Genomic DNA, 16,442 nt, shown 5'->3' with positions numbered 1-16,442 from the left:
CAGGAGACGAGAGAACAGAGCGAGAGAAGCAGCTGCCTATGAGAGGACGGACAGCTGAACATGACAAAGAGCAGCTAAATACTGAGCCCTCTTTAATGCCCAACCTGAAGAGCTGCCTGCTCAATGGAACAGTGCCATCAGTTGTGCGGGTGGCATTATTACATATTAACATTTCTGACACCCAGATGACTCAACTGCATAGTGGAAATTCAGAAGGTGGAGAGAACATGACAGTTTTAGATTTATGCAGAAAGTTGTGGGTGGGAATCATGAGATAGCTTAACTGCTACTCCACCTTTTTTATAATGGCGACATCTGACTACATGCAGTTCTGCAACACCGTTTACAGCAGGTCCAGAACTTCATTATACCTTAGCACACAAGCAGAAACATGGTCAGAAAGAAGAATACACCTGTGACACTGGAATAAAGATACTCCCACTGTTCAAACATAATGGGTTTGCTTTTGAGTCAGTCATAACAAAGGTATGGGAGGATGACACAATATACTGAACAACAACTTCTGTAGACTGTTTTATTCCTCTACTGTTAAGCAGGTTTACCTATAATAACTTAAGCAAATGTCCTGATGCATCTCAGTAATCCAGGTAGAAAAATCAAAAAGAAAAAATAAGCAGGTCCTCTGGACAGGTTCTTCTTTAATGAAACGTTTGTCTCTCCTCCAAGAAACTTCTTCAGTCTGAAGAGTTTCAGTTATAAGCACTGCCTCCACATGGTGGACAAACAGGTTGGTCACATGCAAACATCAGCCAAACAATAGGTCGTTAGTGTCTTGATTGGCTCTATTGCTCATAGAGGGTCATGTGCCCCATCACCTGACTTATCATTGGGGCCCTGATTCACACCTTTTGCTCACAGGGGGCTGAGTCATACTTGTAACAACAGCGTTGTAGGAAGAGGACAACTGGACACGAAGGCCCCCACCTCTGTTTAATGATGGATGGTTTTTCTTCACAAAAATGGCTTCCTATACTCCTCTCAAACCAGCGTTCCTCTCTATGTTCTCATCCGTGATAGAGAGGAAAACACAGAAGAAAACTGGAGACATTCTAATTCTCAATAATTAGTTTTACTTGTACATTATTTTACTAATACACATGAGTAAACATTCAATATGTAACACATTGACAAAGACGTAGTTGATGTTTCTCATGTCTGCAAAATTTAGAGAAAAAAAGGCAGCCACTGTCATCTTCAAAAGTAAGCAACTCAGGCTAAAATTCTTCTAGATGTCAATTGTGCCTAGGATAAAGAAATAAATTGGTTATAATGCATATTTTTGTGTATGTTCAGTATCCTTGGTTTTCATTTTAGCTTAAGTGAAATTACAAAGTTATCAAATTTATTTAGCAATAGATGCCAAATGCAATAAACTCAGATTATTGTGAATGGTTAGTTTTAGACTAATAAATCCCATCTATTGATCAGCTTTTGCTCATTTGTGGTTGGACTGTGATGGCAACGAGTCCAGGAAGGAAACCCTTCACTTGGTTGCCCCAAGTCAAAGCTCGGTGCCACCCATCAGACAAACTTAATTTTAGTTGCTTGTATTCTCTATCTTTCTATTGTGATCTACAGGGGTTAGACAATGAAACTGAACCACCTGGTTTTAGACCATAACATCCCTTTCAGACAGCTTCCTCTTGCGTCCACAGTTAATCCTGTTGGATGTKGTTGGTCCTTCTTGGGGGTATGCTGACATTACCCTGGATACCGTGGCTCTTGATAAATCACAAAGACTTGCTGTCTTGTCCTCGTTTGAACTCTGGTATGTCACCCATAATGTTGTGTGCATTGCAATATTTTGAGCAAAACTGTGCTCTTACCCTGCTAATTGAACCTTCACACTCTGCTCTTACTGGTGCAATGTGCAGTTAATGAAGACTGGTCCAATTTAACCATGAAACCTCCCACACTAAAATGACAGGTGTTTCACTTTCATTGTCCAACCCCTGTATATCTCATAAGAGAAGGTAAGGGCTGGGTGATATGGCTGAAAAATGGATCACAATATCAGCGTTTCATATCAGTCAATACTTATAATTATTGATTTGCTTGTTTTACCTATTTGAAATTTTCTCAAGCTGTTGCACTCAATTTCTCCTTTCACTCCACGTTGTTCTTTTATACTTTGAAGCAGTTCTAAGGCACAGTGGCAAAACATGAAACTGCTACTGCGCATGTTACTCAACAGGTTGTTGCTAGCTTACCAAACAGTGAGTTGGTTGATGCCACCAACCTTAGCTGGGCCATGAGAGGTTTAGCAGCTTAAGTCTTTCCTCTGCCTACGTCTCCCAGGATGCTGTGCAGTTCTGGATCATTTTAGTGAATTTATTAGCATTCTATCAGACGTATTTTCTATTGATATTGATCACGTGTTTATTGTATAATATATCATAATAGTTTTATAGCCCGGCTTTACCTTCCAGCTCAGCTTCTTCACCACAACAAACCACCCTCACCACCCTACACCCTCATTACTGTAAACAAGACCCTTGATCCATCACCCCATTTTCATCCTGCCATAACCTGGAAACAAGACTACCAGATATTTAAACTTGAGGCAAAAACTCTCACCTGACCAGGAGCGGACTCATCCCAGCCGCTTCGCATTCTGCTGCAAACCGCTCCATGAAATTATTAATATCAAACGTTTCCATAACTCAACGTTTTTTTCCTGCTCTCATTTGGACAGTCATGTCAAAAATGACTAAACAAACTGAAAATAAATAAATAAATAAATAAATAATTAAAGCTCTTCCATTTGTACTGGACATGGATCCTGAACTAAAACGGTGTTGTCTCCAAAAATCATATTTCAAGTAGAAACAGCCTCAAATGTTCCAAATACTAATATGAACAGCTAACTGATGTAGTGAAGGACATGAAAACTAACAAGGTCCAGACTGGTCCAGATGATCAATCCCACATAAATGATTCATCCTATAAGAACACCTTTGAAGTGCTGCAAAAGTGGGTGTCTTCAAATATGACTAAAATCCAGGTTCTTTAAAGCAATTAATACTCTGGAGGGAACTTGTATTTTAGGAGTGACCCACAGGAATAAAAGACAGCTAATAGAAACTGGGACTACTCTGTGTCTCACTCCCACTGTGTGTCCTCATTAAGTTGTACAGCCTTTTTTATTTTGGGGGACAGTGGCTTCTCTTTTTGATCCAGTTATGCAACAAGCTGAGCATGTGTTTGTAATGTGAGAATGTGTTATATTCTCAGGGATAGTTGAGCCAGTAAACGCAAACACCTTCTCTCTGATAAAAGTTCACTGCAGAACTTGAAGAACATGTTCCTACTAAGGCCTCCAAAGCACGCTGTTGTAAATTTAATGAGGGTGCATGGAGTGTAACATTTCCTCTAAACCCCTCCTCTCATTTCCTGCATGCAAAGACTTAAGTCCAATTCCACTCCAATGCTAAGGAACGCACTAAGCACATATACACCCCTCGCTTCCATTCCTGTCAGAGTTAAAGAGCGTATGATGCTTTAGAAAGCCGCTCAGAGTTGGGCAGGCTTCTTCTTGTAGTATTCAGAGCTGGCCTCAGATCAAAGGTCCATTGATGCCCAGGCCCCGGTCTTTGAGAAAACACTCCAGGCAGTTTGCCTAGCATAAACCGGCACTCATCCTCCATCCCCCTCCAACTGATTTGTTCTTGTACAGATCATTGGGAGGGGGTCCTCCTGCTCCAAACTCAAATGAACAACATGTTCAAAAATTGCTGGCCTCAGATCTCAGGTCACCAGAGGCGATGCAGGAAGTCAATCATTTGCCAGCACTTGACTTGTTAGTTTAGTTAAGAACTGTACACTGAGAGATAAGTGTTCTTCACTGAATAACAAAGAGGCACACAGAGCTGAAAGCCCGATTTGTTTCAGAAAACAAAGGTTCCCTTTAACTAACAGCATAATTGTTCACTATTCTCCCTGAATGATTTGGAGTGCTACACAAAATGAACTTGCCGGGGCCAAGAATGACAATTACTGATCTGCACTTTGAGACCGGAACACAATCCAAATTCCACCACTGTCAGTTTTGATCTCAACCTGTCTGTCTTAAGTGGAGGCTCAGCTCAACTCAAAGATCCAAATTCCCATGAACCTTAACATCCTAGGTGCATTATTTGTTGTCTGAAAATTGTTTAATAAAACAGCAAGTATGGACTGAGGAACATGCTGCAACTTATGCCCTTTCACATTCCTGTCATAGTCTAACCAGAGAGTCTTAGCTTCGATGTAAAGCTCACAATATTATCTTTAAGCATTTTTTACAGCTTCACAGCGACATGCTCGAATACACGCAAAGAATGACTATAAGACTGAGAAATACGAGTGTGTCGAGGCAGCACAGCCATTTTGTTGAACTAAACTTGGGGAAAGAAAGCTGAGCAACAGGTGAACCTTGCTTTAGTCAGCACAAAAAAATGAACCTGTGGTCAAAGTATGAGGTAAGGCAGTGACAAACAGATGTAAGGTCAGGATAAATACACGTGTTCCCAGCTCAGAGGTGAGGTGAGCAGACACACACCTGTCTGACCACACCTGTATGTGTGCGTGTCCTCCCTATAGGTTGAGGTTACACAAGACTACAAAAACACAGTTGACTAAGCTCAGACACATGAAACTGAAATATAAGAATAAGGCTATGAATTTATAGGAGAGTTGTAAATAGTAAGCAAGTTTTTCTTTTAAACAGCGTGAACTTAACTAAAACAAGACGAGCTTCAGGTAGATGTTTACTACACAAGTCCGGGTGAGGCTTTCTTAAAGCACATTCTTATCAATTTAAAAGTATAATAAAAAATAAAGTATATGTAACTTAATTTTGTCAATTATAGTTTAATACGGTGAAAGTACACCTATTTTACACGATACTGTTAGAGTGAAAGTACACAGGTTAGTGCTAACAACAGCAAACGTTCTCCGTATAAAGACAGCTCACGAAGCTTATTTCAGCTTAAACAAGTCCATAACTTATCAACACTCTTCCCTTTTCGTCTCACCTCAAGTTAAATTAAACTGTGGCTACTGTTTCGATGCCGCAGCCGGTAGTTTCTTCATCCAGCCATTAGTTCATGCGGCTTCAGCTTCGGCTCTGCTGCTGTTGTATCCGATCCCATCCCCCATCCGCATTCTGACTTGCTGGTAGACCGATAAGAATATAAAAAAATAGAGTTTGCCGCTTTCCACTTTCACTTTAAGCGCATTTAAAACCTTCTTTCAGCGCCGCAGTGGAAGTTCGGCACGTAAGTTTCCGGTTAATCTTCCCGGTCCATAGCTGCCTTGGTTCGAGTCCATAAACTGCAACTTGTCGTGCGGGTTCCGGGGTTTGAACAGAGGGGAAGGACGGCACCAGTTTACCCGCCTCGCAGTTGGCTTTACTGGTTAGCGTGCTAATACAAGGGCCGCCCCTAAACCTGAATATTGACACTCTGCCCCTGTTTGCTCCCTGAGTTATTATCTCAGCCGCCACGGGTCCAAGTACACCTGACTGCACGGATAAAGACACAATAAACCCTTCATTACTGTACTTTCTCATAACGTTATGGGACGTGCGAAAACACAAAAAAGAACAAGTGCAACAGAAGCCGAAATATCGCGTCATTTACTAACAAGCGTGAGCGCCAACTTACGAATTCCTACATTTCCCACAATGCAACCCGTCAAAAAAAAGTGTTTCCTGGATGACGCACGTGCACACCAAGTGGATTGAAAATGACTATTCACCTAAACCAGCGACGAGTTTACAGCTGGGACAAAAAAACAAAACATAAATAAATAAAAGATGCCCAATATGTGTTATTAATTACACTAAATTTTAGGTCAAGACCTGTTAAGTTAAAAGAGAAATAGTGATGTATTCTAAATGAGTCACAATGACTAATTATTATTATTTATTGACTTATTGTCCATCTCAAAAGCTTCAAAATAATAAGTAGTTTGTGGAAATTTGGTAATATATCACCTGACCTGCAAAAAACCTTTGTTTACAAAGTGTTTCATTATCAAGACCAACTTGAATTTTATAGTTGGGTTTCAGTCACGTGGTTTCGAAGGCGGAGCATCTCCACTGGAGGGCAGGGGGTAAAATGTCTATGGTGGAACTACTGTAGAGAGTTTATATTGTATGGATTTAGATCCTATTTCAAGATACTGTATACTGTATAACAACAATTTGTTCACAAATATGTCAGCCGTATGATGAAGACGAATGAGTTTTCGAAAGTACCTAAAGATTTGCTGAGGCTGTCGATACCACACACATCTTACATCACCAAGTGCCAAATAATAATCATCAATAGTTTTTCTGATGAATAATTCCGCACGATTCTGCCCAACTTTGTGAAGCACTGAAGATTATCACACAAAGATGAAAAATGTAGAAAGCTCACAGAAAGACAACGTAAAAAGTGGATTTTAAACTGTCTGCGGTGCTGTCAGGAGGAGCAGGATGTGTCTGCAGTGATCACTTCATTCAGAGGTATGTTAACTGCTAACTATGAAATATAGTTTTACAAATATAATCAATTTAATAAATTTCGGATATCTCATAGCTCACTTCCGATCTCACTCTCTCCATCGCTGCCGAACTCTATTCAACTTTCGCCTCTTTTTATTTTCATCCTCCAGTAGATTTTTTGCCACTTGTCTGATATTTTCAGGCTTCAGTCAGAAAGGAGTTTGGGGGGTTTATGTTTGTTCGGTGGGGTGGGAGTGACACCAGAGGGTGGAATGAGGTGTTTTTCCCCCCATGAATCAGCCCTCTTTTGCATCCTCCTGCTGCAACATGCTTCAAATATGATGAACAAAAGAGCCATACATTTTTAAAATTTATTATATAATTTAATCAGTGTATAATTATTTATTATTGATTCAGTTAGAATGATTGGAGCACTCGTAAACTACACAAGATAGCAGATCCTCCACTTTTTCCACTTCCTGACCTCCAGCCGAACTTTGTGCTCTCGTGGCACTGCATCTTGACGTCATGTGAAACCCTCCTATTGGTCTAGAATGATGTCATCAGGAATTCCAGCCTTAAGGGGAATGAATTACCAGCATGGGTCACATTTCTGTGTCAAAAGTCAGTTGACTGTGGCAGCCATCTTAAATTAGATTGACTCCAAAAGTTGACTGGTTGTAGTGGAACATCCCCTGATTACTTCCTGAAAGTTTAATTGAAATCCATCCAGTGATTCATGAGATATTTTGCTAACAAACACAGTTGACTCCAAATACATAGTTAATGGCAACATTTTAGACAAAGACCTTTTGCAATCTGTCAATGCTCTAAATATATGTTGGGGATCAATGTCATCTACTAGAACACTATGTTTTAGATCAATATCTGTAAAAAAAGTTACAGCCAGTTTTTTTTAAGGTCAGTTAGATGTAGTTGGCTGTGGCAACCATTTTGAACATGGATGACTCCAAAAGTTAATCTGCTGTAGATGTACATCCAATGCTTACTTTCTGTAAACTTCATTAAAATATGTCCAGTGGTTGATAAGCTGTTTTGATAATAGACAGACACATGAGCACACATGCACACACCCAGCTTCATCCAAAAATATTATTATCACCTTCGTCTTTCAGATACGATCGACAAAAACAAACCGCTGAGACAACTAAAATACTTTTCAGACACACTGACACATTATAAAAGCCCAACTATATATTTATTAATTCAACGTAAAATTCCAAAATCAAACTTGAGAATATTAAACAATTTAATACATCTGTGGTAGCCTAAAAACTTATTTATTTATTTATTTATTTATTTATTTATTTATTTATTTATTTACTTACAAAAGTTCTTATCCAAAGACAGATAGGTTAATACATCCAAATAGAAGGGAGAAAGTAAATCAGACTATTGAATATATGGGACTGATGTTTATTCACTAAATACAAAGATTAAGAAACATCAATTGAAATGCAGCGGGGTTGATCTTAAAATAATCTGCAGAGCATGTGATATATAAGACTGCATGTTAATAATAATACTTTGCCAAATTAAAAGTTTAAAAACAATATTAGATCAAATAATGTTGACGTGCTCATATTTTCATTGTTTTCTTTTTTTAACTGGTAAAACAGAAAAAAGTCAGGGTCACAAAGAAATTATCAGTGGCCCCTTTTCTGGCCATCTGTTTCAGTTTTTTCTGAAGGTGTCCCTGAATATTAGGAGGTGTTTAAAAACTCAGAGGGACTACTAAAACCCCAAAATCACAAACTGTCAGCTACGTTTAGTGATTAATTGCAGATATGGTTGTGTATTTCAACTACTAAAGGTAGGTTGTCCAGTATCAGTCAATGCTATGTTCACTGAGAAGCGCTGTAAAAATCTTGTTTTAAGTAATTATCAAATTATCACCAAAGCAAATATGTATCAAGCAATTAGAGAGACCAGAAAACTAATTTAGGTAATAACTTGGTTCACTACAAATGGTTTAAAAAACACATTCATGATAAAATATAATATATTCCTATGTGACAGGAGACAGTAAGGTCTTACCTTCAGGCCTGTACTGAGCAATGATGGTGACAGTTTGTCCAGCTCTCTTCAGTGCTGCAGCCGCCTGCTCATGTGTAGCATTCCTAAGGTTTACTCCATTTACCTGCAAATAATCAGGACGATTTAGTGAAGAAGTCACAAAATCAGAAAACAAGTGTAGCTGCGTTTAATTTCATTCAAACATTTTGAGTAAGATTTGCCTTTTTAGGAGAACGTTTAACATTAATACCGTATGACTTGTTTTTCCGACGGGCAGCTTTGCATAAAATTTCCAAATTTAACGTTTACTCATTTGTCCATCTTTTTTGGACAAAGAGCAGCATTAAAATAAAAAAGAGGCAGCACTGGATTTTAAACAGACAGCGGCTTAGCTCCCTCAGAGTTGTTATGGAGTTAATGTCTTGCTCAAGGACGTTTCTGTGTGGGCAGGTGTTTGCAGGCTTTCCAAACACCAGGCCACCTTCAGTTTTATCATCATTATTCTGACAGCGGGAGCTGGCTGAAAAACCCGCTGCCTCAGACTTGTTACAGTCGTGGATGTGGGCAAACAGGAGGCCTGAAGTTGAAATACTGACTGAGAGAATCCGGTCGCCCCTCCTCAGCTCGCCGCTCAGGTCAGCCGGCCCTCCAGCCAAGATGAAGGAGACGAAAATCCCCTCCCCATCCTCCCCGCCGACGATGTTGAAGCCCAGGCCGGTGGAGCCCTTGTGCAACACCACCTTCCTCGGCTCCCTGCCAAAAGGAGAGACGGCGTCAGGATGAAGGGCAGGACAGGACAGGGGTCATCACAGCACAGTGAGATGACCGGAGCTGTAATATAGAAATTGTTATGAACAGGAACATTTTCAGATGGCCATCTTCGGTTCGGACTGTTTATCATACCAAAAGGTTTAGTACGCTCAGTTTAGGCAGCTACAAACAGCCGGCCTGCCTCATATTTCAAAGTGAGTGCTTTAAATAAACAGTTAAAATGATTTAGGCAGAGAACACCACACAATGACAGAAAACAATAATTAGCCATGAAATTAGTATGAAATAATCATAACGCCAGCACAGTGGCATGCAAAGGCTTGCCTGAGTCAAAATGGGATACTGTAAATACTTAGATTTAGCAAAAAAAACATTTTTACCTCAACATTTTAAGCAGAGTATAATATTTTAAATTTGAACAATCTATATTAAAAACAGAAAAGTAACAATTAAAAAGATGTTACAACAGCTTTAAATCAATAAATCATTAACACAAGGAGAATTTTAAGGCTTGTTTGATATTCTCACTCCTCAGCTGTCTCTTCTAAAAACTTTGTAGCACTCTAAACACCAAGAGAACCGTGGACACACATTAACATCCAGTCAGATCAGAGCACAACAACAGGCCACCTCCTCATGCTCTGCTTCAGCCACTATGACTCATCCTCCAGCAGGCTGTTCAGACTGCCTCAGCTTAAAGGTGCTCGAGAGGCCAAACCGCTGCCTCAGTACAGTAAAACCCCTCTGTGAACACACTTCACACACATGCAAACACACACTCAAGAACAGTTATTGCACACACGCACTTATACTTCCAGTGGATATCTGTAGATTAACATCTATTGTTCTGCACAAAAACACACAATTTCCTTTGGGGAAAAAAGAGACACAGCATGTCTTCTATTAGTGGTCTTCTCTGGCACTACTTAGCCTGCGGTCTACAGGAACAATTACTTCACATTCCCTAATGGCTGCACTCAAACTAGTTGTTAAGGCAGTTTTCCCATAGAGGAAACTTTCCAGGCTTTCGGAGACCCTGGTACCTGCAGCCTATGGAAAAACAAAACGGTATCTACAACAAGAAAATCTACTCGTGCTGATTAAAAAACTTCAGAAGTTACAAGATACGTAAAGCTGAAAAACAATTCTTTATGAGACACGTACTGAAGTAGTATTTCTGAAAACAAGGTTCAAGGAACAGTTAAAAAACAAACTGTAGACAGTCTTCTTCTCTTCTATAATATTGTGAAAGATTAGAGAAACTAATAAAAATGATGAGCAGTAATTGCCACAAGCATGCTAAAACAACTGATGTGCCTCCAGTTAACCCAGGCTTTAAATAACCTTGGTTTCCATTTTGAGCTTTTCTTCTCGGCTTCACATGGCACGCACCGTCTCCATGGTTACCTTACGATCCAGATCCGGTGCTTGCTTCTGAAAGAGCATTTCCTCCCGGTGTTCTGAGGCAGACTCCTCAGCAGTGGCACGGAGGATGAGATGTTCACCGTGAACATGCTGGCTGTGGCATATTGCTGGGCTCAGCGTTACTCCGGGACCCCTCGGTCTAACTGACCTTCCACAGAGAGGTGGGGTCTGATTTGAGACATCCTTGAGTTGCCTATCTCATCCCATGTGTGCTGTGATGAGAAGCAGGACCTCACCCGACTGCGACAAAAGCGAAGCGACACACTTAACCCTAACGCTCCCGTGCAAATCGTTTTCTCCTGAGTTCCATTGGAAGAAGCATAAATCCCCACTTGGTCACATCTGAAATGACTGTGGCTCAAACATATCAAGGTCATCCAGAGTTTATCTCTTTCCATGCCGTGCTGTCTCCTCGTCTCTGCTGTCATGTTTTTGCAGGTTCAGCTCTTTTCGGTGCAGCAGAGCAGCATTCCTGTCTGTCAGCCGGAACCTCTGGAGACTAGGCAGACAGATTCCCAGAAGCTCCTTGTTAATTTGTAGAAGTGTAATCAGACTCATGGATGGCCTTTCGTGGCTTTGAGGCCTTTGATTTGTCAACTTCATAATCTATGACCAGGCTGCGCGCCGGACAGCAAGCTAGATTTCACGACAGGAAGATAACGTGGAATATTTTAGGAGATAACGTCTTCTTATCGTGCAACTGGGACTCTAAAGGGGCCTGTGTTTCTGTTGTGCATTTGTCCGCGAGAAGTGTCGTTTTCATGGAAAATGCCAGCAAATTCTTACAGATTTAAATGCAGGGATAAAGCCTCCGCTCTCTATCATAAGACCTGCCTCCCCCTCCCCTCAATGCCTTTTCATCCATGCCAGGAATGTAAACAGTCATGGAGCAGTAAAAAGCCTTTTGCTCTGCTCAGCCGTCTCTATAATTCAGAACTCGCCACCCCTCCCATGGCTGTATTTCCCCTCTGTGCTTCAGTGTGCTGACTGCGGCTGCAGCAGCTCAGTCCTGAAGCTGTGAATGGATTTCTGGGCTGCAGGGTTCAGTGGGTCGCGCTGTCTTGGACACAGCACAGTAATTGGCTCTGCTTGGCTGATTAATGGTGGACACTGTAGATGGACGCCATTTTAAACATCCAGACACTTACTATTGTGATGCTTTATCCTTCTGTATCTCAAACAGATTACATAAGCTTATATAGAGAGACAAGTATATTGTAGTCTGTCTTTCTTTTCACTGATTTAATTTGAGCCATAGATTTTTTTAGGCTGCTCTTTTTCCTTCTAATTTCACCAGGACATATTTTTTCACCACTAACGTGGCAGCTTAAACTACATCCCTCTTTCTGTGACTCAGAAAAAAAAGATTTAAGTATAAAAGAATAATGAACACCAATGTTGTGTACTCAGATGAATCTCCTGCTGCTGGTTTTATTTGAAACTCCTCTCTGCGCTTCAGTCTTTGAAACTTTGACCAAAGGTCAAAGCATCACAAACGACTGAATTCTTACCCTGGCCAGTTAAAGGTTCTGTAAGTTTCAATAGAACAGTGAGTTACTGATTAGCTCACTTGCTGCTGCAAAAGTGAGGCTTCTGTGTTCACAAAAGCACGTTCACTAAAGTGCAGTACGTTTTTGTGCACTCGAAGTGATGAAAGGATACTTTCAGACGTTATGCTTGTGAAATCAAAGTAAACTTATCTTAAAATGTGAAATTTTGTATTCAGTGTGACTGCAGCCACACTTGTCCTTGGTGCACACAAACAAAGCTCAGGGTGATTTGTTCCAGCATTCAACTATTTAATGTTTTGAAGGTCTCCCTCTTTTTTATGTTAATTCCGGTTTCGTTTTGTGAGCAGTCTTTGTGATGCGAGATTGAATGGAGCACAGAACAGAAGTTTCTCCTCAATGACGCAGCTTGATAAAAATCAGAAGTTCTAAAGTTTTCAAAACATTTGGGCAGAACTGTATACAGATTCTGCTGCAGAGCTCGATAGCACTAACAGGTGGGAGCTGCTTGAGTGCATTGTCACCACTGCACATCTGCATGTTTACACCAAACATGCATTTTAAATACAGGCTTTATCTCTCGTCAAGGCAAATGTTGGCACAAGTAAGAAAGGGGGTTATATCAGATGGATAAAGTGGAGGGGCATGTGTCTTTGCTGACACCACGGAGGGGAGGTATGGCCGATATAAGCACCGACTCATTTCTCACAACCATCCAGCTCTACTTCTATAGAATCCCAGGCTTGATGTAGCATCCATCTAAAATAACATTACAAGTTGAAGCTAACGGCTAATGAGAATGGAATCTGCCTATTAGCTTCTTAGCGCTTAGAGGCGCATCTGTTATGACAGGGATCAAGTTGTCAGCCACGATGTCCCCTGAGACAAAGTCAATAATTTCTGATCATGCAGTCGACCCGACACAAAAACACACTGGGCGCAAACAGGTGCAAGCATGGTCACCAGTGTGGGGAGCGATTTCAGAGGGTTTACGAGGTGTGTGGCGTGTTGGGTGTAGGTGCGGGTGGCTATGTCCCAGTGTCATAACTGTACGCTGCTCTTAAAGTCTGTGTTTATGCTCGTTTGTCAGCACGCTGTAAGCAAATGTCTCTTTGTACAGTATGCATGTGTGATTGGTGCTGGCAGTAAGGGTGATGAGAGGGGTAAGACCAGAGTGCATGGCCCGAGTTTTTTTTCCCAGCGTGCTGATGAATCATGACAGCTGCAGGATTGTCTTCTGCTGCTGTTGGTCTGCTGGCTTGCATCGCATTTATGGTAACAGCAAGACTGTTTAGACCTACATAAATCAGAAAGCAAGATGCTCTAACGTTGCTTCGTGGAGGGTGGCCGCACCACCCTCCATTGTTTCCTTTATTTTAAACCAAACTCTATCTTCTCACACGTCCTTAGGAAAACACTCATTGGAATCAGAGCATATATGTTATGCAATATATGCTAAATTTAACACAAGCAATGGCTCACACAGAAACAGTCAAGCATTCATCCATGTGGTGATGCACAATGAACATGACTGTGGAGGAAAAAAATCAAAATGCAGGGGGCCTTTAGCACATTTGATGATGCCAAATAGAAAATAACCCACAAGCTACTGCCACAAATATAAAAACTAGTGAAACTCTGTTTTATCAATGCTTCCTGACAGATGGAATTGGGCAGTTTGTGGGAGCGTGAAGCCCTTTCGGCTGCTCTCCTGTGGTGATGGTTTTGTAAAGTGCAGGTACAGCTCCATTTTACAGCTTGAAATTCAAAGATATGAACAAATTGTTTGAAAAGTGGCGGACGAATAATAGCTCAATAGGTTTTATGTGAAACTGAAATGTAGAGCAAGACATCCACACAGGTCAACAGCAAGAAATAATAACCAGGTAATTTCTTTCAAATCTGATCCTCCTAAATTTGCTACTGCATTCAAACTTTCTTTCAGATTTCATGTGGGCTCACGAAAGACATCACAGCAGCTGAATATGCTGAATGTGTTTAGCATTTTAGCGTCCAAGACATGAATGTCATGCCATTATTAAGCTTTCAGTTATTTCTTTAACTGTTCTTTCATTGACCGAATTACTTGTCAACATCTTAAAATAAAAAAGGAATGTCAGTTTTTTTTAATATTCAACACCAACCTATAATGTCAAGTCAGAGATCATGACAATCTCATATGTTTTTTAGTTTATGCACCTGCGACCTCATAACTTTAATGATTACAACCTATAATAGCGAGTAGATTCTTTGATTTGTCTGACAACTATCACTGAATTGCTCAAGAAATGTTTCAATGTGAAAGTTCACAAGAGTCAGTACAAATCTGAAGGGCAAAAAGACCAGATTTACACAAATCAGGATTGTTTCCTGGACTCATTTATATTCAGCTGCAGATTTAAAGCCTGAACTGTCAACATCTGCTGATAGAAATGGATTTCTGACTAAACAGGAGCAACTCATCACAGCGTAAGTCTGAAATAAACAAAAACGGCTGGAACGTTAATGTCGCTGCCTGTCTGCAGTAGGGTCAGTGATAAACTACAGGGGCTTTTTTCTTGTTACAATGTAAAAAAAAGGAACAATTCTCCCTATTTATTTTCACCACAGATGGACAATGCAAATTTAAATAGTTAAATGTTTTTTCTTAATGATTTGAGAGACTGTGTTTTTAATGTCATTATTTTATCTAACAACAAATAAACTGAACCTGCTGGTGAAATGTTCGATGATCAGTAGAAACAGACAGAGCTGTTTGACCACATCAAATATCAAAGGCCCTGTAACTGTTTCACACAGCAGTGTTGGTTTTACTTTATGACCTTATTAGGTTACAAGTGAAAAATGATAAGCAGTAAAAAAAAAGGCATTTGATCAACATCCAACTTGCTATGGCAAGTTAAACCGAGTGTGTATTTCCTAAACTAATGTTTTATTTTAGTTTGCTCCAGAAAAAAAGACATATCAAAGAAACAACTGAAAGCTCAGACTCGCCGTGATAATCGTCCATGAAATGTGCACATAAATTTATAACACAAACTATATTTTATGTTAAGAGTTTGTTGCACAATACAAGAGGAACTAACACACTTTATACCAGAATAAAGCAGCCAAAAACATATGAGGTGAGGGAACATTTACATGCAAACAGAAAAACAAAAACTAAAAGAAGAAATCACAAATGTCACCCCTCCAACCCTCCCCTCTCCTTCACTTCTTGATGATCCTATGACCTAAATAACTCTTTTTATGTTAACATCTGCACAATTGAGACACTGTAACCTGGTAGTTGGGTAGGAATTCTCCGTCCTGTCCGTGGCCAGATCTAGATTCTGAGCTACAGAGAGGAGGGTTAGCTAAGCAAGGCAAGATGGACTAGGTTAGTACCTGCTAGAGAAGGGGAGTGGACCTTGGCACAAGGGAGCGGGGGAAGGAGAGAAGCCTCTGTAGAGGGCCTGGGGTGCCTTGCTATCCCCAGGTTTGTGGATGACACTGTAAATAGGTTCAGCCCTGCTGTGGGGTACAGGAATCACAGTGAACTGGACAAGTGTAGGACACACAAAAAAGAAGCACACATACCAACAAAGATGCAACAAATGCACATACAAGTCATGTGGACTGCTTGTACAAGGACATTACAGGGCAACATAAACACTCACACGCACACCAGTAAACAGAAAAATATGGGCTTCTTTCCTCAGAGCTGCAAATTAAGCTGACTCAAAGTCCCATGGGACGGTCCAATCAAGTCCCCATGAATGCTACTTCTGATCCACTACTTAGACAGGAAGTCAGAGGTTAAAATATCCCATCACAAAACATACAAGACATGACAAGGAGCCTCTCTCAGCACACAACCGCCATACACTGTCCAGCATTGTTGATGTGCACACCACCCCGGCCCCACTGAGCTGACATTTGTAAATTAAACATTTTTCCTTGTCTAACACAACATGAGGGTACTTAAAACTACTTTACACGCATGTATCATCAAAATCACCATGACAATACATGTAAATAAGCAACAAAATGCAGGATAATGGCAACTTAACCAAACCAAAACCCCTTTCTAAAGATATAATTTAGCCCCCAAACAAGTTTGCTCCACAGCCATGTTTCAATAACTACAACAGCCGATCTCCACAAGCAGACACACCTATGATTTGTTCAGACCTGCACTCAGAGAGCAGTGTGACTGGGATTTGTAG

The 16,442-nt window shown here is 40.6% G+C and overlaps 1 protein-coding gene across 6 annotated transcripts in view; it reads right to left on the bottom strand.

Annotated features, from left to right (window-relative positions):
* Nucleotides 1-254: 254 nt before the first annotated feature.
* Nucleotides 255-16,442, bottom strand: part of LOC106515388 (disks large homolog 3) — a 73,084-nt gene continuing 56,896 nt past the window's right edge. For 3 of the 6 annotated variants that reach the window (XM_014005186.1, XM_014005199.1, XM_014005194.1), the window contains exons 12-14: nt 9,127-9,283; nt 8,552-8,654; nt 255-371 (exon numbers count right to left, since the gene is read on the bottom strand). In XM_014005186.1, the coding sequence (XP_013860640.1) occupies nt 301-371; nt 8,552-8,654; nt 9,127-9,283 (331 nt within the window). In that variant the 3' untranslated portion in view covers nt 255-300. The remainder of the gene's footprint in view (nt 372-8,551; nt 8,655-9,126; nt 9,284-16,442) is intronic. The other 3 variants (XM_014005211.1, XM_014005207.1, XM_014005219.1) reach the window with 3 other exon arrangements.

This window comes from Austrofundulus limnaeus, unplaced genomic scaffold (genome assembly GCF_001266775.1).
Source record: "Austrofundulus limnaeus strain Quisiro unplaced genomic scaffold, Austrofundulus_limnaeus-1.0 Scaffold1, whole genome shotgun sequence".
NCBI classification, from domain to species: Eukaryota; Metazoa; Chordata; class Actinopteri; order Cyprinodontiformes; family Rivulidae; genus Austrofundulus; species Austrofundulus limnaeus.
The sequence above is the reverse complement of the archived record's forward strand: the minus strand, read 5'-3'. Positions and strand labels throughout refer to the sequence as shown.